This window comes from Myotis myotis, unplaced genomic scaffold (genome assembly GCF_014108235.1).
Source record: "Myotis myotis isolate mMyoMyo1 unplaced genomic scaffold, mMyoMyo1.p scaffold_m19_p_1, whole genome shotgun sequence".
NCBI lineage: Eukaryota > Metazoa > Chordata > Mammalia > Chiroptera > Vespertilionidae > Myotis > Myotis myotis.
The window spans coordinates 215,581,612-215,607,467 of record NW_023416313.1 but is presented as its reverse complement, the minus strand read 5'-3'; the positions used below and the strand labels follow the sequence as shown (position 1 = coordinate 215,607,467).

The 25,856-nt window shown below is 46.0% G+C and overlaps 1 protein-coding gene across 6 annotated transcripts in view; it reads right to left on the bottom strand.

Moving 5' to 3' along the window:
- TDP1 (tyrosyl-DNA phosphodiesterase 1) overlaps positions 1-25,856 on the bottom strand; it is a 54,777-nt gene that overhangs the window by 10,152 nt on the left and 18,769 nt on the right. For 2 of the 6 annotated variants that reach the window (XM_036315284.1, XM_036315276.1), the window contains exons 7-14: positions 24,412-24,504; positions 22,142-22,309; positions 21,632-21,710; positions 20,265-20,450; positions 19,309-19,357; positions 18,366-18,432; positions 16,917-17,048; positions 5,470-5,572 (exon numbers count right to left, since the gene is read on the bottom strand). In XM_036315284.1, coding sequence (XP_036171177.1) covers positions 5,470-5,572; positions 16,917-17,048; positions 18,366-18,432; positions 19,309-19,357; positions 20,265-20,450; positions 21,632-21,710; positions 22,142-22,309; positions 24,412-24,504 — 877 coding nt within the window. Of the gene's footprint in view, positions 1-5,469; positions 5,573-16,652; positions 16,755-16,916; positions 17,049-18,365; positions 18,433-19,308; positions 19,358-20,264; positions 20,451-21,631; positions 21,711-22,141; positions 22,310-24,411; positions 24,505-25,856 lie in introns of all 6 variants that reach the window. The other 4 variants (XM_036315292.1, XM_036315302.1, XR_004968460.1 and 1 more) reach the window with 4 other exon arrangements.

Genomic DNA, 25,856 nt, shown 5'->3' with positions numbered 1-25,856 from the left:
CACACCTTACCTTTGACATTCGGATCTGAGGAGAATCCTAACAATCTCTTACTTGTGTACCTTATTGGTGTGTGACTCTAGGTCAGTTCCTTAACCTTTCTGGGCCTCGGTGTCCTCATCTATACAATGGCTATGGCAAGGATAAGTTATTAGAAAGAGAACTGGCACATGAAGTCAATTAGTATAACACGTATATTCAGGGTGTTCCCTGTGATGTAATTACTCATACTTTGCAAAGGAGGAAACAAATTTGGGGGTTACATAGGTGCCCAAAGGTCACACAGGCTATTATGTGGCAAGGCAGGGAGTTGGCCCTGGCTTTCTAATTCTTGGTCCTAAATTCCTTCCACTAAATAAACAAAAGGTCTCATATTCACCCACCAGGAGCCACAGCAAAGGACGAGTTCCTTGCAAATTTAAGAGGCGATATTAAGGCAGGAAGTCAGGATGAACTAAATTCTGGAAACTGTTGTTCTTGACATTTTTAAAAAGAGGCCAGCAGTTGGAAGCGATGTGAACTTAATGCCTATTCAATACTTTATGGAGTTTCAAGCAAAACGACTTCCATCTTCTTTTGCTCCTGGCTTAGTTCTGTGATTTTCAAGTGCATCGCAGTGAAGGATTAAGGGCCTCTGGGCCTGGTTTCAGATCTTATGGCTCCATTTCGTGATATCGACCTCACATACAAGAAGGTTTGAGCCATCCATGTCAGACAGGAAGCAATATGCCTTTTTTCCTTGAATGCCATTTCTGATCCAAATTCTGGGGTATCACAACTATATAAAACAAGTACCACTTTTCCCTTCAATCTGGCTGTCAAACAACGTGAAGCTGTCTTCTAATTATCATTATTTATGTGTCACAGTGTATCGCTCGGCGCTTTAGGAAACAGAGGAAGGCACCCTCCCAGGCAGGGATACTTAAAAAGACGGTGAAGACAGTACGTTTATAAAATACCAGGTGAGAGAGTGGACATGCATCACACACAAGAAATCACTGGCTTTTCCCTTCGTCAGCTCCGGGAGTAAAAGAGCCGGTTCTCACTGATGGATTGGGTTTAGCAGCTTAGCTCAGTCACAGGGAACGAGAAATGTGCTCAAATCTCAGTTAGAGATGTGACATTTTTAGTTACTCCTCCAGCAGTAAATCCCTATGCATTTTCCTGGGTAAAGCAGTATGGAAGCAGAACCTTCTGGAAGGAGGGAACTTAACCAAAGATGGACTCAGGGACAAGGAGTGGCTGCAGGAGGTGGCTGTCTTGTCCTCAACTGAGTGTGTCCAGCTGGGGGCTGAGAAGCTCCTAGAGATCAAACCTGCGTGACATCATCACGGCTGTGACGCCAGGACTCTGACTGAATCGTGGTCTCTGCCCCCCACCTGCTGTTGACCTGCTTGTGGAATTGCTGCTGCTGAGACTGCTGATGTTAACTACAATCCGGGCTCAGTGCTGGCGAGAAGGAAGGCCTGCAGAAGTAAAGCAATGGACCCAAAGCCCAAAAGCATGAGGGGCGTGAGGAGGAGTGTGTGTGTGTGTAAGCATGAGAGGTGTGTGTGTGTGTGTGTGTGTGTGTGTGTGTGTGTTCTTCCAGCCAGAGCCACAGTTAGAATGATGTTGCCATTTTTGGCAACAAAAGCCAATAAAATAGTTGAACCACAGCAGAGGGAAGAGAGAGTAGAGACTTGAAGACTGAAAATTCTCGGGGATTTGGTTGAAGCCTTTTTAATTCTGATCACAGAAAACAGAGAACATCCCCGGGGCGAGTGAGCTGGGGCCCGACGGGGTGGAGGTGGCTCTCAGCCCCGAGACAAGCACAGGGCTGCACAGCCACCTTGGACAGGAAGAAACTGTTTTGATTATGCACATTATTCCCAGAGGCAGGGGGAATTCTAGCCACAAAGTGCCAGGCGGGCTCCAGTCCAGGGCCTAGCCAGCACCAGGCAAGGTATGTGCTCACTAAACACAAAATGAGAAATACTTGTATTTCCCTGGTATGTCCTTAGGGTTTGGAATACAGCTACTGACCCTTGAAATCACCCATCTTCCCTATATTAAGGTTTTCTGGCGAGAAATGAATTAGCCCACTCTAAATGTTAAATACACCTACACTAAAGGGACAACTTGAAAAACAGCACACACTGGCGTGGAGGAGAGACCGTTCCAGGACACGACTTCCTCTGTCCCGCAAGCTGGACCTGGGCTGGACGAAGGTTGCTTTCTGCACACCCTCCTTGGAGACGGTCTGGTCGTAAATGATGTTCATCCCCACATCAATCAGCCCCTCCCAGGCCTCCTGCTGCGTGCTGGTTCCTGGAACAGGCTGCGGTCGTGACTGGTCAAGCATGTAGAGCAATTTTCATACCGGGCAGCATCCATGCACTAGTGCCCACGACAGCCCCCTCTCCTGTGTAATTCTTCGGGGCCTGCCAAACGGTGCAGGCATCCGTTTCGTCTAGCTGCCCCAGACATGCCACTGTGTGAGCTTCATCACCAGACCGGGTGGCGGGCCTCTTTCTTTGGTCTTTCCCTGCCCTCCCTCTGCTTACAGAAGTAGACTTTTAGTCTTGGGGCTTTTCCCTGGGTCTGCGTGTACCAACACCTTGATATTAGACCTCAAAAGAATAAACTCTCTAAGTTAACCAAGGTTATGAAGCATCTACGATGTAGCAACACTAGCTAAGCGCTGGGTACACAGTCCCAGGCACCTTGACACAAATCCCCAAAGCCCTTGCAAGCGTTCCTAGTCAAAGGAAAAGTTGCTGACCCATGCTCCACGGCCAGTTGGGTTGATCTCAAAATGATGTGCTTACTGATTAATTCACTTAAGGAGAAAAATGTGAACAAACCAACCTTTGGTTACCAGGGACTTGTCAGTTTCCAGCGGAATCCCAGAGGTTTCAAAGGGCATCATTATTATGAAAAGCTGGCTCTCTGCCCACTAGTGTTTAGACCAGACTGCTGCCCCACTGGCCACAGCCACTGGCTCCCAAGTGACAGGTCCTACAGCGGCTGTGGGAAAGGGTGAGCCGCAGGTTCCCTCCGTGACCGACTGCCCATGCAGTGCTTGGGGCTGTGCCGTGCTGGACAGAAAACCTGACAGTGCGCTGCGCTGCGCTGGCCTCCGGTCAGCCTCTCAGAACACAATGGTCAGGACGGCCGGTGGGGAAGGACACACTCAGCAATGCTGCCGCTGGTAACTCAGAAACGTGGGTGTTTGGACATGGAGTGCTGCCTGAGAAGCACAAAGGTGGGCTGATCTCAAGCGAGGAACAGAGAAGAAATAAAATAAAGTCACTGTAGTCAAGCTGCCAAATTACTAAAATCAAGTAGGCAGAGGCATGAGGAAGCGGTTCTATTCTTGCTTTGAAAGCGTGGGAAGGTGAACTTGTGAACTTTCCAGTCTGGCTGTGGTGCCTGGACATGCATCAGACCACCAGGTAGCCCTCTGGTCACCCCCTGAGGACCACACACCCAGACCACCTGCCGGCCTTTAGCAGGCCACTGGACGTGTCCAGGCCAACGGAGGTGCCCAGGCCACTGGGAATCCACCCTCCAGACGCCTGACCTGGGACTGATAACCACCCTGGACCCCCCCTAGAGCTGAGAATGCAGTTCTTATTGTAAAAACTCTCCACTTTTCTTTCTTCTTTGGAACACTCTGGGATTCTGCCTGTTTCCAGTTTGCGAACCCTAAGACTCTTGAGTAAACCTTTATCGTTTATTTCTAGCAAAGCCTTCAGACCCTTTAGGTTCGTTCAACACAAGAAACCAGATTCTAGATGATGTCCAGACAGAGGAACGACTACAAAGTGGGTACTAAGTACATCTACCCGGCAAACACGTAACTAACACATTGAAAGGCATGTCCTGATGTACTGAAGTGAGAAACCTACTAGTAAAGGAAGATCACCGACCTCATTCTACAACACACTGTGTTCTTGCCTGTAACCACTGTCAGACGAGGGCTGATGCAGAATTTCTAACACAGCTTTATGAGCCACTGGCTGTTCCCAAGAACCCTGACTGGCACAGGTGGGCCCGGCTCCGGAGGCCAGTTGTTCTGCACCCCTGCACAGTAAGGGCCGGAGCAAGAGGGAAGGCCAGGCCCGAGGGCGCAGGCGTCAGGGCATGAAGGAAAGTAGGCCGTGCTAGGGAGTCTGGCTTCTGTCACAAAGGATTTGAAGCTGATGGGCGACCTGACCCAATCTGTGCCTACAAAGTGTCCTGGCAGCAGGGTGTAGGGCAGCGTGGAGGCCGAGAGGAGAGGGAGAGGCTATCGCAGCAGGAGACGACTGCGATACAGATGGACGCAGGGACAGAGGGGACTCCAGAAGGACAGACTGTCCAGCAGCACTAGAGTCGGGAATGACGGTGGTTACAGTCATGGCTGTAGAGAGAAGGCCTGGGATGACTTTCCACACTGAGCGAGGACAGTCGGAGAGTGGCAACAGTAATCCAGTAATAATCTATAATAATCATAAAAGCGTAATATGCTAATTAGACCAAATGTCCTTCCAGACGACCTTGCGGACGAAGCCGGGGCTCGAGAGAAGCCCAGGTCCAGAGTGCCAGAGGGAAGCCTGTGCTGGCAGCCAGGGAAAGGAAGGCCTACTCCTGCATGAATTTCGTGCACCGGACCTCTAGTCAATTTTATAACAGTGGGCTTAAGTAAGATGCTTTTGATGGCATCTGCAATGAATAATATAAATTAAATTATAATCATAGTTGGAGATATTTTAGAAGATTCAAATTCCCGGGAAATGGACTCGATGGGACCAGCGATCCTGCTTAAAAAATGGAAGGCTGCGCACGGCCTGCAGGGGACACGGTGTCCCACTAGCCACTGTCCTTCCAAGCAGGAACCCCACCTCAGGGCCCACGGCCCACACCCCAGCTCCTTCCCAGGCACACGGAGGTTTGCTGTCTCTCAGACAGGACACGCACTGTTCTCTCTGGCTGGAAGCCTCATCTCTCTGGACGGTGGGTTAGGCTCATACTCCATGTTCGAGACTATGGTCCAACGTGATCTCCTTAAAGAGGCCTTCCCCAGCCCCTCAGACAGATTACAGGCTCTGCTGTGTCGTGTTTCACAACATTTACCTAAATAATGTCCATACCTTTGACCTCTAATCAGGTATACAGTCCTTGAGAGCAGTGATCCTGCTGCTCATCGGCACGGGCAGTGGGTGAGAACCTGCCCCAACCTCGGACAGGTCACCGCGACTAAGGAAAAAACACACAAACCCAATTCATGCCCAGCCGACGTGGCTCAGTGACTGAGTGTCGACCTATGGACCAGGAGGTCACGGTTCGATTTCCGGTCAGGGCCCCTGCCTGGGTTATGGGCTTGGTCCCCAGTGTGGGGCGTGCCGGAGGCGGCCAATGGATGGTTCTCTCTCATCACTGATGTTTCTGTCTCCCCCTCTCCCTTCCTCTCTGAAATCAATAAAAATTTTAAAATGTGAACTTACAAATGCCGACGGGAGGAAAAGGACCCCGAGCTCGTAGGAGCGGATCATCAGCTGGGCGCCGTTCTTCTCCAGCGCTCCCCAGGCGGCCTTGGACAGGTTGGCGCTGCAGGGACGAGGACACAGGAGGAGCTCACTCAGAGAGGCCTGTCAGCGCAGGTCAACCTGCCACAGCTGCAAGGGTGCCGCTCAAACACGAGTGGCCGCAATCAGGCTCCTTCGGTTCCTGGCAGAGCTGTCATGACAGCCCTGAGAGGAATCTAATTGCTCATGTGGGACAGCGTCACCCTCCTCTGCGTTTCCCTAGGACAGCCATTACAACAACTATCCTTTTACAAAGATATTTTTTTTTCTGTCCAAACCCTTTTAATTTTCAAGACCCTGGTGTAGCCAGGATGTTTGGTTTTGTTGTATATAAAAGTAGCAATAAGAAAAAATGATGTCAACATCATCTCATATACTATTAAGCACCACACCCCTTATTTTGCCTTTTGTTTTGGGCCAGGTATGCTAACTTCCACTTTCAATCCAAAGAAAAGCACTAGATTGGGATTTGTACCTAGAAAGAAAGCGGTGCACTCAGATTCATGTTACAGGGACACGGAGTACAGACATGGATAAAATCACAGGAGGCAGCAGGGGGAGGAGCCTGGGTCTGAGGCACTAGGAGGGCCTCCGGGTGACAGGCGACTGGCTGAGCTCTCAAGCATCATCCTAGTGGTGCTCTAACAACGTGCCACGAATTTAGTGGCTGAAACAACACAACTTATTATCTTGCGTTCTGAGGTGGGGCCTGCTGGGCCAAAGGCAAGATATTGGCAGCTTTCTGTTCCCTCTCTTCACTTCTCTGTAGTCTGATTCACTCAAATGATCTTAACTGCTTTTTAAATATTTTTTACTAGAGGTCCGATGCATGAAAGTCATGCAAGAGTAGGCTTTTGCAGCCACGGCGGCTGCCTCCACCCTCCCTCGCAGCCCTGGTGGCTGCTTCGTTCCCTTGGCTGCAGCCCTGGCTTCGTCCTGGAAGGACGTCAGTCTAATTAGCATAGTACGCTTTTATTATTATAGATTCTTCTAGACCCGTGTTTCTCAACGGGAAGCACTGGTGCCCCTGGGGGACATTAGCAATGTCCGAGGACATATTCTGCTATCACAGTGGAGGGGGGGTGCTCCTGGCATTTGGTGGGTGGAGACCAGATGCTGCTGAAGATCCAACAGTGCACAGGACAGTCCCCACGACAAGGAGGGGCCAGGCCCCAGGTGTCAATGGTGCCGAGGCTTGAGTCCTGCCCCGGACCTCTGCTGCGGGCGTGGTTCTCTCCACCTGCCTGCACAGGCCTTCCTCGGCTTTCCCTTCACCTGCCTCTTCAGCTGTTCTCTCCACTGCTGCCTTTCCCAATCCGTGCCTTCTATATCCATGCTCTGTCACTGGCTCCTTTCTGTTGCCTCCTCTCCCTCGGGGACTTGCCCACTCACCAGTGTAGCTATCGCCATGACAAAGATGACTCCCAGACCTCTCCTGCTTTGCCCCTCATCCAATTTCCAAATGGCACCTGCAATCCGGAGCTGGATTTCCCTATGGGATGTCACACTGTCATCTCACGCCCCATTCTCCGAACAGTGAGCCTATCAGCATGCCTTCCCCTCCAGAACCAGCTCTCTCCCGCTTCCCTCCTGTCCACCTCATTCGGTCGGCTCAGAAACCTCAGGCCTCTGTGCCGGGGTCCAACCCCAGCAGGTCCAGGGGTCCCCAAAGGTGTGGACGGAGTCGGCGAAGAAGGAATGACACAGAGACAGCGTTCAGTTGATCAGCAGCCTAGCCAGGATCTCTAGCCAGGATCTCAAGCCAAGTTCTGGTCTGGATCTCCGGCCAAGTTCTGGTTAGGATCTCCAGCCAGGTTCTGTGTCCATGTTCTCTTGCTAGGTTCTCCAGGTTCTCCAGCCAGGTTCTGTAGCCATGTTCCCTCGCTAGGTTCTCCAGCCAGGTTCTCTCCAGGTTCTCCAGCCAGGTTCAGTCACCAGGTTCTAGTCAGGTTCTCTTGCCAATTTCTGTAGTCAGGTTCAGTCCAGGATCTTTTGCCATGTTCTCTCCAGCGAAGTTCTTCTGTCTCTAGAGAACGTTCTGTGTAGGTTCTGTGCCTAGGTTCTGTCTCTCTTGGTTCTCTCTTCTAAGTTCTGTGTTGTAGGTTCTGTGTTCTAAGTTCTGTGTTCTGCTGTCTTATTACATCTGTATTTATACCAGTTGATTCAATCCTATCAATCTCTATTACAAAGGTTAGGGCGTTTCTTATCTCCATTCCAGGGAGTAAAGATTATGTAGCTTAAGCATGATTGTTCGTAGTTAAAGTGATTAATTACCCACCTGGCACTAGTTAAGAGGTTTTATTCCCTCCCTAACTTCAGGGGAAAATCCCTACCTGGGGAAACAACCTTTCTCAGAGACCTTGGTTAAAACACATAGTGCCAAGAAGGTGAGCAAACATATTAAGAACAGTATGCCATATATGCCAGGTCCCTTGAAACAGCAAGCATGGACCAGCTCCCGGCACCTCTGGACTTGTCTGCTCCACAGGCAACCATGGACAGCCAGACACCACGCTACTTTACTCTTGTAGCACCTTCCATTGCCGATCCATCTCCCTCGCTCAGTCCTTTTCTCCCCAGACCCCAAATGCGGCGCCCTCTCTGGTTTCTCGGTCTGTGTCTTGCTCCACTGGCTCTCAGTATCAAGGCGTCCTTTCCACTTGAGCACAAAACAATCGCACGGCCTGGCACACAGGGCCCTCCGTGGTCTGACCAAAGCAATGCTTTTCAATCTTATTTCCCATCATGCCTTTCCTGACTCCTCTCTCTGAACTGAACTGAATTACTGACTGCCTCCACATCTCGGCAAATATCATTTCCTCGTCTGCAGTGCCTTCACCCTGCCCACCCTGCGGCTATGTGAGCCCTTTCCTCCCCCACACGCCCGTATCTCTTTCCAGAAGCTGTTTGTGGAGACTCCAGCCCACAGATGTCTCCCGAGCGAATCCTGCAGATGTTATGCAACCAAAAAACATGTGATTAATTCAAGAAAAGAGTCTAATGTGCAAAGGCTTAGAAGATACAATTTATCAAAACTACTTGTTCATTATGGATAGGACATTAAAAACTTTAAAATCATAAATCGAGAGAAAATGTCTGATTGTTGACAAGCACGAGAGGCACAGCAGGGTTCGTGGGGAAGAGCAGAGCCTGAGCTCGCACAGGTTTGGTCACAATTAGGGCCAATGCGGCGGATCTCAATATGGTAACGCACCTGCCTCATGTCAGAGAAGGCGAGTCAAGTGGGCACATGAATGATGCTCACTAGATGTTAGCTTTACATCACCAATATTTTGCTGAATTTATGGGAGGGCACCTCTGGTCCTTTTCTCTGGTGTGGCTCACCAAGCAATAGAATTCAACGCAAGGCAGGTCCACCTGGCCTCCCAATCCCAGAAAGTGTTGGTGGCAGATGGGTCTAAAAATTATCCACCAAACCGCCTCACTGATTTCACAATCCTTGCACAAGTCCCCACGGCAGAAAGATAGTGAGCTTCTATTTTATTTGGAAAGGAAGTCAAGAGGAATTGGTCCTGTTAATACAGATTTAACCATCCCGCCCCCCCTTTTATTGATAAATTCTTGCTCAAGGATATTTTTTCTCATTGATTTTTAGAGAGAGTGGGAGGGAGGGAGGGAGGTGGAGAGAGAGAAAGGGAGAAACATTGATGTGAGAGAGACATATCAATTGTTTGCCTCCCGTAGTGCTCCAACGTCAGGGCTGGGGATCAAACCTGCAACCCAGGTACACGCCCTTGACCAGGAATCAAACCCTTCATTCCGCAGGCCAACTCTCTAACCACTTAACCACATCGGCCAGGCCACGTCTCCCAATATTTAATGTGAGTGATAAAGTGCCAGGAATTTAATAGCACGGTGAAAATTAAACCAATTCTACCGATGTACAAAAATCATGTAAAATTAACTAACCAAAGGGGGTGCAACATGTCAGTTGTGTTTTGGGGACTACAGTGTGTTAACAAAGAAATATCAGCAGGAAAAGAAAAATGAGATTGATTATGACACGCGTTTTCCCAGACAGACCGGCACAGAGCACTATGGAAGATCAGATACTTGAATGTGGGCTTCTGCCAGTGACTGTGACAAATCACCAAGCACATTCTGAAAAATCTATTTGCAAACTGACTTCCTTCCTTAGTCACAGGCATGTTATGACCCTAGGCAAACGCTTTCCAATCCACACTGAATTCAGAAGGCTTTCAATCCAGCTGCATCGTCAACCCCGCCATCAAAAGGATCCATCTGTATTTGACCCCACAAATGGAATTACATGGCTTTAGAAGTCATCACATCAGCACCCCGAACCCAAAATGACAAAAAATATTGTCAAGTAGGATCAAAAGTTGCTTGGCAAATTTCAGGTAAAAAAACTGGTACTTAGAATACCCTACCAAAGAATTTCACCGTGTTTTTAACAGTAACCGATGTGATAACCAAAACCTGCTATTTCAGTTTCTACTGAGATGTTCCATTATTTGGTCATCTCCTGTGGTGGAAAGGCATAATGAAAACTTGGAAAAGTTTTCAATGAAAAGACTATGACATGTTTGTTAGAGTGAGCCCTGGGAGATTATCTATTATAACAGTCCTTTGAGTTTAACCAAACCCAACCAAACCTAACCTGGACAGTCCTTTAGTCAAAGGAAGCATTTAAAGCGACAAAGGTTAGCAAGGGTCTCTAGGTGAACCAGGACTTGCCTGCACTCTCCTCCCTCCATCCACGGCTGTGGTGGGCTCTGGAAGGGGTGTCCAGAACTCCTGGGGTGCCAAGGAACACGGCACAAAAACCCATCCACCCAATGACATGTACCAATACTGTTTTGTGCGTGTGATCCAATTTGATTTTGGACTGAAAAACTCGGGCAAAGGAGAAAAAAGGCGATTCGTTCCCGAACCAAAGGAAGAGCCATTAGAGAAGAACTGCACAGCTATGCTGACAGCAGAACGCCTCTTATATTTCCTCAGAAAGCCACGGTGGCTCCAGAGTCAAGCACTTGTCTCCCTTTCCCTCAAAGTGGCAGCACCAACGTCTCCACTCATCCCAACTATCCTGGAAGGCCTGTAAGTTGCTAGGCAACTATATCAGGATTGCTCTCTGCCCACCCACAGTTCGCAGCTTTCATACTTGTTCTCACTGGCTTTGCCAGTTACTCCCAGGCACTGTCTGGTCATCCAAGGTTGCCTCTTCTAGCTCATCTTCTTGCCTGCTTAGTCCGGTGGTAAACTTAAATGCTTCATTTGTCATCATGTCCCAGCAATTTCCATAACAACAGGCTGCCATCAAACACAGCATGATTTCAGGGTAGGATCAAAAACTATAAATAGCTTTCCATGAAAGGACCCAGACAAAAGAGAAAACTGCCAGCCAACATGACATCTAATAAGTTCTAATTGATTAGAATAGTTTCGAGCAATTTTTAAAGAAACCACGTTAAGTTTAGAAAAGGCTATATCTATGGACAAGTCTTTAGGTCACATATTATACATCAATATGTTCTATAAACAAAACAGGTAAAAGTTTTATACGCTGCTTTTTTGTTATTTATTTTTTATTGAATTTATTGGGGTGACATTGGTTAATAAACTTATATGGGTTTCAGTTGCAAAATTCTGTAATATATCACCTGTATGTTGTACTGTGTGTTTACCACCCCAAGTCAAGTTATAAGCTGCTTGCTTGAATCTCAAGAGGGCCAACGAATATGAGCTTAATAATAATGTGGTAGGTAGCAGCAACTAAAGCCAAGCTGTTAACTAATATTTAATACATCCCACAGTTTAATAGGTAACCTCCATATATATACATATATACATATATACATATATACATATATATATATATACACACATTTTTTTTAATCACCCTCCTCTGAGCATTTAATAAGTAAGATAGATCGCCGCCTCTCCATCAGAGAGGATGGCGCCCACCTGGCCCCAGCTTAAAATCTATTTCTGCGTCCTGGTCTTTCTTTAATTTCTTAATCCCCAGCTCCTCCACTCAGCAAATGGACTGTTTCCTTTTCCATGCGGGACGTGGAAAAGAGAGAAACAGCCCCCCACATTTGGCGCCCCCCAACAGGGACTGAGTACGGAGGCAAAAGAAGAAAGCGAGGGGGTCACTCCCAGAAGCGTGTGCACACAGATTTAAAGGAATAAGGTAAGGGGAGTGTATTGTTGTGAATTGATATGAAATAGCTAGGTGTAAAACGTGGGTAATCCTCAAAAAAATGCTTTAAACTATGCTCTGTTAATTGTAGTCAAATTCTCGATTTCTTTCTTAAGCTTTGTTGATGAAACCTGGGAAAAGGTTAGAAAGCAGTTGTGTGACCAATGCTCAGCAAAAGGTCCAGAGAAAATTCCTATTTTAATTGGTGATGGCCTTGATTCAGCACAGGAGAGTTTAAGAATGTCTAAGTGGGGTGCAGCCACGGCCTTACAGCCTGGAATGGAAGGGTGTGAGTCTCTAAGAATACCATCTGCACCTCCTCTGCCTCCACGTGTAAACTACTTGTAACCAAGTAGAAAAGGATTAAAGGAATTTCTCAGGAACTGCCGATGATTCTTTATCTTAAAAAATCTTTTCTTTCCTTAAAAAAATAAAAATAAGTAAAAATTGAAAAATAAATATAATAAAAAGAGTAAATGCCAGACCATTACTGAATCTTCCCCTAAGAAACAAGGAGGTGGGGGAAGCTCACGTGGTCATCCAATATGGACGTCACTCCCCAAGAAAGCCACTTTTTCACCTCATCTTCGCCATCTTTATCCTTTTTTTCCAGCTAATGACTTAAAGCTTTTACAAATGCATCTGGGATTTCTGTGCACATGTAAAGGGAGAAGGCCAGCTTAAAAACGAGTGCGCATAGTTTTGAGCTGAACTTGACCTTTTGCTGTGTACAGAATAAAAACCCGAGACTGTTTTGGCCTTAAAAATGGCGGAGATGAACCTGAGAAAGAATTGCAGGCTGGTTTCCCAAGGCGATCTAAAGTAGCTCTTTTGAAATTTCCCGCCCTGAGGCAAGTACCACCAGGAAGTTGATAGTCAAGCTTACATGTGAATAGCTATGGTTTTGCTTCTTGACTTCCCCAGCAGGAAAATTGTGACCATTTTTAAGTTCAAATCATCGAAAAGTATTGAGATTTATAATATTGAAATGTTGATCTGAGTATGCCTAGTATGAAGTCTAGATGATAGAAGTTAATCTATTAATTGAAAATGCCTTATATTTTATTTGAAATGTATCCTTAAATGTAAAAGTCTCTTTTTTTGCCATTAAAAAAGTTTAAAGTAATTTTTATTAAGAAATTAAATAAATTAAAAAAAAAAAAAATAGAAAAAAAAGAAAAAAAAAAAATTTAAAAAATAAGTAAGATAAAAGCCCAGATGATAAAAATGACTTTTCCAAAATTTAAGGGGCAAGGCTAGTTAGTGGCAATCCCAAATTAGGACATGGACATTTGGACTCTACTTGGGTTTCTTTCCTCCATAGAATCTTGGCTGATTGGATAAGATCACCCTCTGAGACACCTCGGTTTAAAAATGTTGATGGGGTTAGAGCTATTAAACCTAAAGTCCATAGGTGTGGTGTGAAGTTGGTAAGTAGATGGCCGGGGACAGGATAGGGAAGATAAGCTCTCTCTGCACACCCTCTTCCTGTTTAGTGCATATATTACCTATTTGCAAAAACCAGTGTTGTAAAGGGCTCTGATTCAAACATGTATTGATCACTAAGCATGAGCCACGCAGTATTAGATGTTGATGATATAAAGATGGGTAAGACCTGCTACCTGCGTTCAAGCGACTCATACTGTATTGAAGAAACAGGACCCATAAGAACCAACAAAGATGTAAAAGGACCAAGCAAAAAGTGCTATAAACACAAAGGAAAAAACAATGAATTATGTCTTCTGAGCTAGAAAAAGTTTCAAAGGGGAACATTTAAGATGGACCTAACGGATAAGCATACTCGTCCTGGACAGCAAACAAAGAAAAACAGAAACTTAAAACCTGAGAAGTAACTAGAAAATGAGTGGTAGTTAGATTAAACGGGATATTCATTTATTTATTCAAAATTTTCAGCGCTATTATAGACCAGGCACTGTACTAGGCTCTGCATTTGTTAGTCTGAATGAAACTACCGACATTAAACAAATACTTACCAATAATCAGGATGAGTATTTTGGTAGGAAAAGAAGTATGGGAAATACAAACTCATTTTCTCTTAGAGAACAAAAACTTCTAATGCAGACAGTCCAATAAATGGAAACGTCATTAAAAGTGGTTTTAGTGCAGATTTTACCATGCTCAGAAATGTGGCAACTAGACAATAAAATAAATCCCAGGATCTATGAAAAATGTTTTCGGTCAGTACCCCAATCACAATATAGTGAAGGAGAGGAAAAGGAAAACTGTGATTTATGTGTATTTAAAGGAAAAGTAAATTGGAAGATAAAAACCATATTCATTTTTTATAAGCATTTTTATAAGATTTCAGTCCCTGATTTTCAGTGGCCAGTTTTCACAGCTGTGAAATGTCAATTGGGTAAAACAAAGCCCCCATGACCAGGAAGCCAATGCCCTTTACTGATGATGGGTAAGGAAATGACAGGCTAATAAGATATTGCGCACACACTGTAGGAAATATGTGATGAGTGTTTTTTTAAGATCTTTTGGAATTCTACTTATCTATTTATAATAATAAAAGTGTAACACTCTAATTAGACTGGACAGCCGTCATGTCCACGGCGGCAAGGGCTGAGGCAAAGGTGATTAGGGGCGATGAGGCAGGCAGGCAAGCAGTTAGAAGCGATGAGGCAGGCAGGCAAGTGGTTAGGGGCGATCAGGCAGGCTGGCAAGCGGTTAGGAGCCAGCGGTCCCGGATTGCGAGAGGGATGTCCGACTGCTGGTTAAGGCCCAATCCCTCAGGGATTGGCCCAATCCCACAGGAATCCCTGCGGGATTGGGCCTAAACAGGCAGTTGGACATCCCCCGAGGGGTCCAGGATTGAGAGTGGGTGCAGGCTGGGTTGAGGTCCACCCCTCCTGTACACGAATTTCGTGCACTGGGCCCTCTAGTCTTTTATAAAACTTAGTGTTATTCTCTCACTCCAATAAAGCTGCCTCCTCTGTCTCCAAATAGTCATAGAACTTCATTTCTCACACAGCCTTAGGAGCCTGAGGTTCAGTCTTTTGAGTACATCCAAGGGTAGTTCTGCTTGACTACGGAAAGTAAACCTCAATTTTGAACATAGAGATAATAATTAAGAAATTACTTCAAATCAAGGCTGGAGAATAAGATGGATGAACCAAAATGGACAGTAAACACCAATGAGGCCGGTGCAAGGCAGAATTCCCACCCCTGCCTCCAAGGTATGCACCCTGTGTAAGCCCTTCCCATCAGCATGAGCATAAGTTGTCAACATGATGGGATTTCTTTCCCATGATTAGGTTACCAATCAGCCAACTAAGTTAATCAAATGGTTTGGAATGACCATGGGTGGGCCTGACCTTATCAGGTGAGAGCTAAAGCCAACTAACTACATTAAAACCACGTCTTATTCCAGAAAGCCTCATGGAACAAGTGCTTAAAAAGCACTGATTCTAATTTATTCAAATCATCTAGTACCTTGACACAGAGCTGCCTTTCACAGACCTGTGACTACGAAGCTTCAGGAAACCCAGGAGGCATCAGGCAGTAGTGATTTTGCCTCTAAAGCAGGTAAAAGGCAAAGTCTGGTCCCAGCCATGGCTCTGATCGCACATGCCCTCCCACCCCGCTCACTGCAGCAAAACCGCTCTGTTGTATGCCAAACACAGTGAGTATATTCCTGACTCTGCCCAGAACGCTTTCCCCAGCTACCCGCCCACATGGCCCTACCCTTCTTTCAGATCACGTCAGTCAGGCCTTCCCTGACCATGGATTTGATGAACAGCCGCCCGCCTGCCGGACTCAGGTACTCACTACTCCAGGGCACAGTGCTGGAGGGTGTGCCTGGCTCTTGGGCACTGGTTTAACCTCTGAGCTTTTGTTCCCGTCTGTACGGGGGACTGACAGCTACACTGTAGAACTGCTGTGAGGTCAGCCAGAGCGAGAGCGAGAGCTCAACGTGCTTAGAAGAATGTTTGGAGCTGACAGCAGTGCACGTGCGCTCGAAGGATCAGGATCTGAAGGAGGGAGACCAGCAGAGGCTGGCGAAGCTCCAGGAAGAGATGAGACCAGCCCTGAGCACAATTCTTACTCCGTGGGCAGCTACTGGACAGGCAGAGAGAGACAACCAAGGGATCCGGAGAGGAAACTCTACAGGCTGCTGGCAGGATGATATCAGGGGCAAGGAGGACAGCCTGGCTGTTTCTGGAAGCACATGTTGGGGGTACAGGATAGAATGATGAGAATGGAGTGGCCAAGGTCTGAATGCCAGGCTGAGGACAGGACTCTGGGCTTCAGTCCATAGGAAGCGGGGAGGCTGCTGAACACAGGACAATGAGGAAAATCCGTGTGAGCAAAAGACGAATGGTCATGGACAACTAGGACAGGTGGCCTCGGAAGAGGACAACCATGTGACGGGACAGCAGAGAGGTGACCATTTCAGAAGGCCAGGTGATAAATATCTACCCTGGTAATTTCAGGGGTGAGAAAAGCAAAGTCTGAGACATTTCAAGGATGAATAGGCTTTGATGGATATTTCCAAAGCACCCACCTGCCCACCGCAACCACAGAACAGATCTCTTCCTGGCGTCAACACTTCTGTGTCTGTTTTCCGACATCCCTGAAATTGTGAGCATCTCAGACCCACTATGTAAATCCTACTGTTTCATCTGCGTGTCCAACACCCCCAGGAAGGACCGCAGTAAGTGCTGCAGATTCTCAAAGGAAGGAACAGGGAAAGAACACAGTGGGCTTGCAGCCTGACGAGAGTGGGCAGCTGCCACTAAAGCAGAGGGATGCTGGGAAAGAAATCTGCCAGACAGATGAGCTCAGTTTGGGATGTTCTGACTTTGAGATAAGGGGCAAACCACCAAAAAGTAAAATGAAAAATAAATGAAAAAGAAAAAGAAGGGAGTTGCTGGTAGATGTCACTTACATTGGGGGTTCTAAGATGTTCTGTTATTTGAGTTACGTCTCTCAGGGGTCCTTTGATAATGCTGGGATGCTATGTAGGTAGATCAGGCCATGACTGCATTCTCTACAAAGGGATTAGTTATGGGCCTCCTTTAAATAAGGCTCATGTAAGACACACACACACACACACAGCAAAAACTAATGACAATTCATAAAATCACCTTTTGGAAACCATTCAGAGCAGGAAATACAAAATCCCTACCATCAGGAATGTAAGGACTTTTACCTTGTGACAAGGAACCACGCGATCTGACTGAAGTCTGGAGAGGGTCTCATGTATGTCTTGATATGTGGCATGGCGTTGCTGCGGCCAGATGTCTCAGCCGACCATTTGCTAGTGACAGGAAAGACACAATCACTGATAAGAAAATACAAATCGGTCATCCTCCTAATATTAGCAAACAGCATGAAAAGCAGATTCTTATTATCTAAAAACCAGAGCACACAGTTCTCTTCGATATGACCTGTGGTATCTTCTTAAACTCTATTCAGACAGCAGAATAATGCATGTTCATTTTAGAGTGCAGGTATGTAGACAAAAAATGTACCTCCACTCACAAAAAGCATCTCTTGGCACCTGACACTCCTGGCTTCTATGCCATGAATACCCACATGCATCAAAAACTGTTGTGCTTTTAGCAGCATGTCTTCACATTTTGTCTCCTAGCTGGACTGTTTCTAAAAGTTCGAACTGTGCTTCCACACACATTACTGAGTAGAGGATCAGTAAAAGTTTGCGGATAAAACAAAATACAAAATGGGAAAAATACCAACAATATGAATATCACAATGGAAAGTTGAAAAGCAGGAGGATAAGTCAGAAATACTTTAGTCAGATGCTGATATTTGCATATCTTGCATTTGGTTTCTAAGTTTCCAACATTATAGGACTCAGGGGCCATGGGGAAAAATGACTTGTACCTCGAGGCGACAACTCTTATCAGAGGAAGGGCCTCGAGAGAACAGACTGTCTGCAGAGACCGATCAAGATTAGGCCCATCATCAGATGATGCAATGCACTGGAAGGCAGACAATACTGGGAGGAGCTCCATCTGAAGAAACACCCTCTGGAAGGAACCACCTCCCGAGAAAGCATTAAAGAAAGGCTCCTGATGGCATCCCGGGTTAGACTGAAAGCTCCTGGGATGCAAACTGCCTTCGTTTCTGGCTGTCCAGCAAAACAGTGGCCTGGAACTGGGACCAGCCTGGAGCAGGCAGATGTGTGACTACTGCAGCGAGGACAGAAGGCAGTCATTTCACTCGTCCATTCAACCTCGGACTGAACTCTCACAACGAGCCAAATGCCACCCCACATGCTGGTGAGGATTCCACCCTCAGCAAGCTTGCAGGCACGCAGGGTAAGACTATGCAGAGAGAACGATTGTATTTTACATACTGGAAACATGAACTAAAAGGTACTAATGTAAATTCTAAACTACTCAACATGTTCTTTTATTTATCGTTTTCTTTATGTGCCCATATATAAATAGAAATGCCACAGAGATAAATTTTACTCTTTGGTATTAAAAACCTATTCCAAAAGATAAAGTTCAAAACCTTGTTTAAAATGCTTTCTATCACTAACATATGTAGCTGAGCTATATTATGTAAGGTTCTCTAAATAACACTCTTGTTCCTAAAGCAGCAACAGCAGCATTCTCAGCCAATTACTTACTGGAAGTAGGCATGAAGCCAGTTCTGCTTTTCCGCTGTCTGGATGCTATAGGGAAGAGAGCCCCCGGCTTTTGAAAGAAGAAAAATAAAGCAAATAATAAAACAGATGCAACATAATTTGAGGATTCTTCATTAAAAGTATAATAAACAAAATCTATAGTAAACAACAGTGAGGAAGTTAAAGGGGAGAAAAACAAAACTGCTTCCATTATTTCATCTTAGAAAACACTTCCTGGACAGGAAATGTCTGCACTTGTACTAGCTGTGTCCTCTCAGTGGGCTTCCATTCTGAGGGATGCGTATTAAATGCAAGTGTTTACTATCTGCAAAGGAAAGGGGTTTCGGATGCTCATTTAATATCTGCAATAGCACAGATCTGAAGTGTTAGGAAGAATCCTGGCCCAAACTGCCATCCTCATGAGGGCGAGACATCCTTAGCCTCCTTCTGCAAGATGAGGTGTGGAGCGCCTCTGTTTCAGCCTCCGACCAGGACAGTTGGGGCAGACTAGGATGAGAGCTCCTAGAACTTGAGAGAAAGATTAGAGCCAGGCATGTTGGATCTGTTCTGAAAGGGCACAGAGCAGTAGGGGCAGCTGGTTTCATCTGGATGACTTGCCTGGACAGCCAATCTGTTGGTGGCAGAGGCTAGAGCAGCCTTATTGGTAGAAACGAGATGAGCAATCATTCGGAGGGTGACTGTGAGGGTTAAATAACATCCACAACCTGCCACCTGCACCATCCTTGGAACATAACTAGGGCTCAATGTTACCCGTGTTCACGATTCTTACCCAGTTAAGAGAAACATCATCTCCGATTTCCTAACCCATACTTTTCTCATCCCAAGGGGGATGAGAAAATTCTTATTTCTTGTTTTTAAAAGTTTGCCAGGGCATTTGTGAAATATACACAAAAAATACAATTGTGGCAGGCTTCCCAACAGTTACCTGGATACCCTTCTAAGCTGGTCCGCACGTTTTCCACAGAAGGATAGATCTAAAAAGAAATACGAAAAATTCCCAATGACACTTGGAAGGTACCATGCTGAAGAAACTATTTGTTAAAAGAATTGCTGATTGGTTTTTAAGAAAATGAAATCTCAATTAAAAATACTGAGAGGCTTATAAAACGTGCTCTAAATTTTAAAAAGTTCCCATCTTACAGGAAAAAAACCAGAATTTCTGGTAATTAATCCTATATAATAAAAAGCTAATATGCAAATCAACCAAACAGTGGAAAGACCGGTCACTATGATGCGCACTGACCACCAGGGGGCAGATGCTCAATGCAGGAGTTGTCCCCTGGTGGTCAGTGTGCTCCCACAGGGGGAGCACCGCTCAGCCAGAGCCAGGTTCATGGCTGGCGAGCGCAGCGGCGGTGGCAGGAGCCTCTCCCGCCTCTGTGGCAGCACTAAGGATGTTCGACTGATGGCTCCGGACTGCGAGACGGCGCAGGCCGGGCTGAGAGACCCCCCAGCCCCCTCCCCGAGTGCACGAATTGTGCACCAGGCCTCTAGTTTGATGATAAAAAAGCACACTTTCATTGGAGTTTTTCCTCTGACATGTCACAGTAACACTGAATTAAATGCAAAATTAACTATTAACTCAAAGATGCCTAAGTAAATAATAATGCTCGTAATTCTGCAGGTGATGCCTTTCCAACATCTCTTCCTGGGCTTGACAACCTGGAAGGGATGACCAGTGCTTGCTGGTGGCTGACGCGGAGCTTTAGCCGAACCACACACACCAGCACCCCGGATAAGAGGGCCACTCGATTACAAATACCACCATTTCCATCCCAACCCACTGAACCAAACCCTCCGTCTGAGGAGGACTGACTGCCCACTGACTCCTCGCCTGGACGAGAGAATACAGACGAGGGACGCGGGAGGAGGAGCACTCACCAGATGGAGGGGAGCAGCGCTTTTCCCGGGGGCCCTGCTTTCCTTCCCCAGGGTCACCAAGGTCTCTTTGAATTCAGCACACAACCATTTGGATTCGTCAGCCCCCATGGAGCCAATGCTTGAGAACTGGCCGACGACGGGCCAAGCCTCGGCCTTAGGTATGGACGAGGCGTGCTCTTTCAGGACCTGTGAATGGGTGATGGTGAAAGCCACAGTCAGGACCTGAACCCAGGTGTGGGCATCTGCCTGCAACGCGATGCACTTAGCCAGAGCACTCTACCTCTCTCGGTCAGGACCCAGTCAAGGCACATGCCCGGGTGGCGGGCTCAACCCCCAGTAGGAGGTGAGCAGGAGGCAGCTGATTGATGATTCTCACTCATCACTGATGTTTTATCTCTCTCCCTCTCCCTTCCTCTATGAAATCAATAAAAAAATACTAAAAAAAAAAAAAAAGACATAAAGATGTTGGCTGTGAGATCCTGCCTGCTTTCGCTGTAGTCTCAGTTAAAAAAAAAAAACACTAAAATTTTCATTAACCAAGGGGAATTCTTACATAACATAAATAATTAATGGAAAAAGAGGTAAGGCTTTTAACAAAGACATTTTAGGGACATTATATTATTACTAGAGACCCGAAGAGTAGGCCTTCCTCCATCCCCCCCCACCCCCAGCCAGGACCGGCTTCCCTCTGGCACCCAGGACCTGGGCTTCCCTTGCAGCCCCGGCTTCATCTGGAAGGATGTCTGGTCTAATTAGCATATTACGCTTTTATTATTATAGAAGGTCAGTAAACTGTTTTCTAAAAAGCAATAAAGAAGATATTAATCTTCAACTTGCTGGTTGTTTCATTTTGTTAAAGACCTTTCTATGTTCATTTTCATACCAGCAGCAAATGTGATTTTTGTAGTAACAATTCTCTTAAGGACACTGGTTTGGTAAACAAAATATATTATAGCTAATTGTTATAGCCTCTACTCAACACTACATTCTGCTTTGTTAAATTTGTATGTTAAAAGTTCTCGTATGCTGATCAAGTGCTACAAAATGGAATCTCTGATTATCTCTGTTACAAGATATATAACTAAAAGTCCATCTAGAATAATCTACAGCTATAGAACAGGCATAACAACACTTTAAAAATTACTGAAAACTATCAGGCAATCAATTTATCATGTGCCTACTATTTGCCCCGAATTGTGCTAGATATATTGTAATGCTGCCATTACAACATACAATTATAAATAAAGAGGGAGATAACCCTGATAAAACCAATTATTTTGATGGTGAAATAAATAAATGAATAAATAAATAGGGAGATAATACACATTAAATTAAAAAAAAAGTTAAAATAGTAAAAATTCTGTTACCTTCCGAAGCCTAAAGTGCCCCCAGTTATCTTTCTGATTTCCTTGGAAGCGTCCTGGGGTTGATCCAATGAGGTAAACGCTACAGAGATATAAGATGTAAATTATAGAACGTAGTGATGTGATTTATGGACCCCAAGTCACAAAATACACATAAAGTGTCCCAAGAGCCAACCCATTTTCTCGGGCTGCTTCCTCAGAGAAGTAGCTGATACTGAAACTCATCGTCAAGCACAGCCACTAGTGGTGGAGCACCTGCAAGGGGCAGGGGCCAGGCCAAGAGCCGCTCACTTGCAGAGTGACCCAGCAGGAGGCCGAGGGTGCATGGGAAGAGTCCCTGCCTCCCTTTAGGGGCAGAGAACCAGGAGACGCACAGCGACAACCTCCTCTTTCATCATGTCATGAAGGGCGGCCGACGCACTCAGCCTCCTTCCAAGACCATGCGTTCCAGACCCCGTGTGGCTCTCAGGCATCACCTGCCGTGAGCACCCGAACCGCGAAGATGGCACGTACTTGGTTTCGGAGAGATCGTGGGCGTGGATGACATCTACCCACTCCTGGAGGGGAGGAGCGTTATAGGCCATCAGGTAGCTGATGAGATCGGCTTTGAAATGTGTTGTCGACTCTCCAGACCCATGGGTGCCATGGGCCATTCGTGGGTACAAGGGGCTCACCCACATTCTGGAATGGGAGAGAAATGCCTATTAACCGTCGGGAAGGCCACTGGTCACAGGGCCTCTCTGCATTGACTCTGCACTCACCCTGAGGAGGAGGGGAATCCTCACCGCGCCTCCACCAGGTGAGCAGAGACCCTTACGAAACATCAATCTGACCGTGCCACTCGGACAGCTTCCATCACATTCAGAATTATTTTTGAAGACCTCACTGTGATTTAGACCCAGCAAGATCTAGCCTCTGCCACCTCTCCCAATCCAATCCCCGCTCCATGCTCCCTCTCATCCAGTCACCACACCTTCTTCCCACGCCTTACATACTGCTTCCTGAGGCGTGATGACAACAGTCAATAGTTTTAATCTCAACTGTTATAGCAAACCCACACCACCTGTAGTAACCCCAGCAAGACTGTGCCCATGACTATCTCAATGTGGCTCTTCAGTCAAACGGAAAAGAGTAACAGTTATACTGAGAAAAACGTACAAACAAATCTACTTTCAATAAGCAAACACATCGTGACGTATATGCTACAGTAGTTTGGGGGTATTTTTATAACATACACATTCCTGGCGCCTGGAATGAGCATATACCACATTTAATGATATTAGATGAACACAAACCTTAGACTTTCAAAGACACCTTTCATTTCATTAATCCTTTTCCCCCCAAAGAAAACAGGGTGGTGTTGGGTGAGAGCCATGATGTATGATGACTTTCTAAACCAGATGCTGAGGTGTGAGGCATTTTTCACACTTCCCAAAATAAGATGAGAAAATGGTCACAGGGCAAATAAGTTTAAAAGTGAGAAGTTAAACGGTGGACCAAGGGCGGCTGCAAAGGATAGCAGGGACACCTGCATACAGCAAAGGGGCCGCAGGGCCTTGAGGAAGGGGACACATGATAACTGCCTTTAAATGTCTTTCTTAACAGATGACAACGCACTGCATGAGACTGCAGAGTCTTGGGAGGAGAACCTGGACTAACCCAAGATAACAGTGCCCGATCTGGGTGGCGAGAGGGAAGCTGCAGGGAGTTCCACACCCTTGTTACTTTTTGAGTTTTAAACCATGTAAAGCTACTGCCCAGCCAATGATGTTTTTAAATGAAGGAATAAAAATGGGGCATGGGCTCAGTCAGCTAATACATCTCACGTTAGGGGTTCTAGCACAGGTTGGGCAATGAACTGTGGCAAGGTCTGTGGGGGAGAATGACAGTGAATACTTGAACCCCAAAATGCTGCTAGAGGAATGCCTGAGTTTCTTCTAACACAGAAGGCTGTTAACCTCCAGAAGGCAAAGATATACAACATGGCTAAAATGAAAGAAAGGCAAGTTACAGCTAGTCACCACGAAGGTCTGACCTGGAGGGAGAACAATGGTTAAAATTTGATTTGGGCTAATCCCTAAAACTAAACCCAAACCCCTCTTGAGAAAAGATGAAAAGCTAGACCCGGCATCCATGCACAAGGACAAAGGGTCGGCGATATAAACTAAGCCTGAACCATCCCACGCTGGATTCTCTGAGATTCACAACCCCATGAGACACACCTGTGCAGATGTGTTTCATGGGAAGCTACAGGGATTGGGGGCGGGGGATTTTTAGCACTTGACTAACCCCCAAGTTTTCCTCTGATGCCCCCTGGGAAGTGGCAAGCCTGCGTACAAGTGGGAGCAGGGGGAAGTGGAGACCAGAAGGCTATCCATTGGGTCTTACTGGAAAAATAATGGGCTCAGAACTTGCACTTTGCATCCCCTTTCCTGCCTCGAATACTTGGATGGACTGGGCTGGAGTGTGTGTACGATCCCATTTTATAAAAAACGAAAAAACCTACCCGTGTGTAGATATTGATCTGTGTGTACATCTATGATAGAGACAGACATGGATGATTATGCTAAACTGTTAACTCTGGTTGCCTCAAGAGAGAGAAATTGGGGGAGAGATACTAAAGAATGCTATCCTTTTTCTCTGCATGTGTATTTTTTCTATGCCGTGTGTGGGATTTTTACAATTAAAAACATAGAAAAACAAAAGAATAAAGCAAATGTTCTGGCTTTTGCCCTGTCTTCGCACACACAGTCACTGCCGTAAAGCGAACGGAAGCTACGCACCCTTGCGTTTTCTGGTGCCAGTCTTCACGGATGAGGTTGGAGGTGTGTATGACCACCCGGAGGCCTTCTTCGTATAGCAGGAGCATCATTTTCCTTTAAAAACAGAAAAGGCATCAGAAGGCATTAACATTACTTTCAAAAAATGTAATATCTTTCTAATGCAAATGTAATAGCTAAAGGAATTCTTCAAACTCTTATATTACCCAAACTTTTAACAACTCTAATCCTCCTTTCTTCTACACATTATCAAAGTCTGCTTCAGTGGTAGGTAGAAAACTACCTCCCAAAATGCTCTGAGTACTTGGTGGCCCTTATTATCTATTCAGCATCATCTGTTCCTATTAGGGACAATAGGAACCTTCTTGTCCAATGTTTTTTTATTTTTTTAAAATATATTTCATTGATTTTTTACAGCGAGGAAGGGAGAGGGATAGAAAGTTAGAAACATCGATGAGAGAGAAACATTGATCAGCTGCCTCCTGCACACCCCCCACTGGGGGTGTGCCCACAACCAAGGCATATGCCCTGGACCAGAATCGAACCTGGGACCCTTCAGTCCTCAGGCCGACGCTCTATCCACTGAGCCAAACCAGCTAGGGCTTGTCCAATGTTTTTTAAAGTTTGGCCACAACCTCTTGCTGTGTCATTACTAGCATTTAAAAAAAATTGCAGAAGAATAAATAATAAACTCAACAGTGCATTGCATATATTTAAGTTCAGTATTGGTTCATGAAACTTGTTTTGCCATAAGCATGGATGCATGTGGTAGACTGAAAGGTCAAATGTACTTTTTTTGCTTTTTTAAACATATTTTTATTGATTTCAGAGAGGGAGAGAGAAACATCAATGATGAGAGAGGATCACTGATTGGCTGTCTCCTGCACGCCCCTTCTAGGAATTGAGCCCTCATCCTGGACATGTGCCTTGACTGGAATCAAACCGTGACCTCCTGGTTCATGGGTTGATGATCAACCACTGAGCCACACTGGCTGGGCTCAAAAGTATTTCTTATTGGGGGTCGCAGTTAAAAAGAGTGTGAAAGAGGCTTCACCTTCATGCTCCATAGATGCCACACTTGTCACCAGTGCACCTGGGCTTGAGGTCAGTCTCCCCTTTTTCTTCTCCAGTAACTCAAATCAGTCCTGGTTGAGTCCTCTCTTCCCCACAGGGCTGCCCCAGGCCTCTAGTCATCAGACACACTTCTCTTACTTTAATAACAGTGAGAGGGAGGGAATACTGTATAAATAAGAGCTTTCCAGCTGAAGTTGCAAGACCTAAGCTCCAGTCTCCACCAGGGAGAAGCGAAACGACCCTAAGTCATTCCATGCCCCGAACCTTGTTGGTTTTTTTGTGTGTGTTTTTTACACTTGTAACGTGAAGGATGAAGCCCTTCGTACCTCACAGGGTTGCTGTGAGATGAAGTACAATGTGCACTGAGGTGGGTG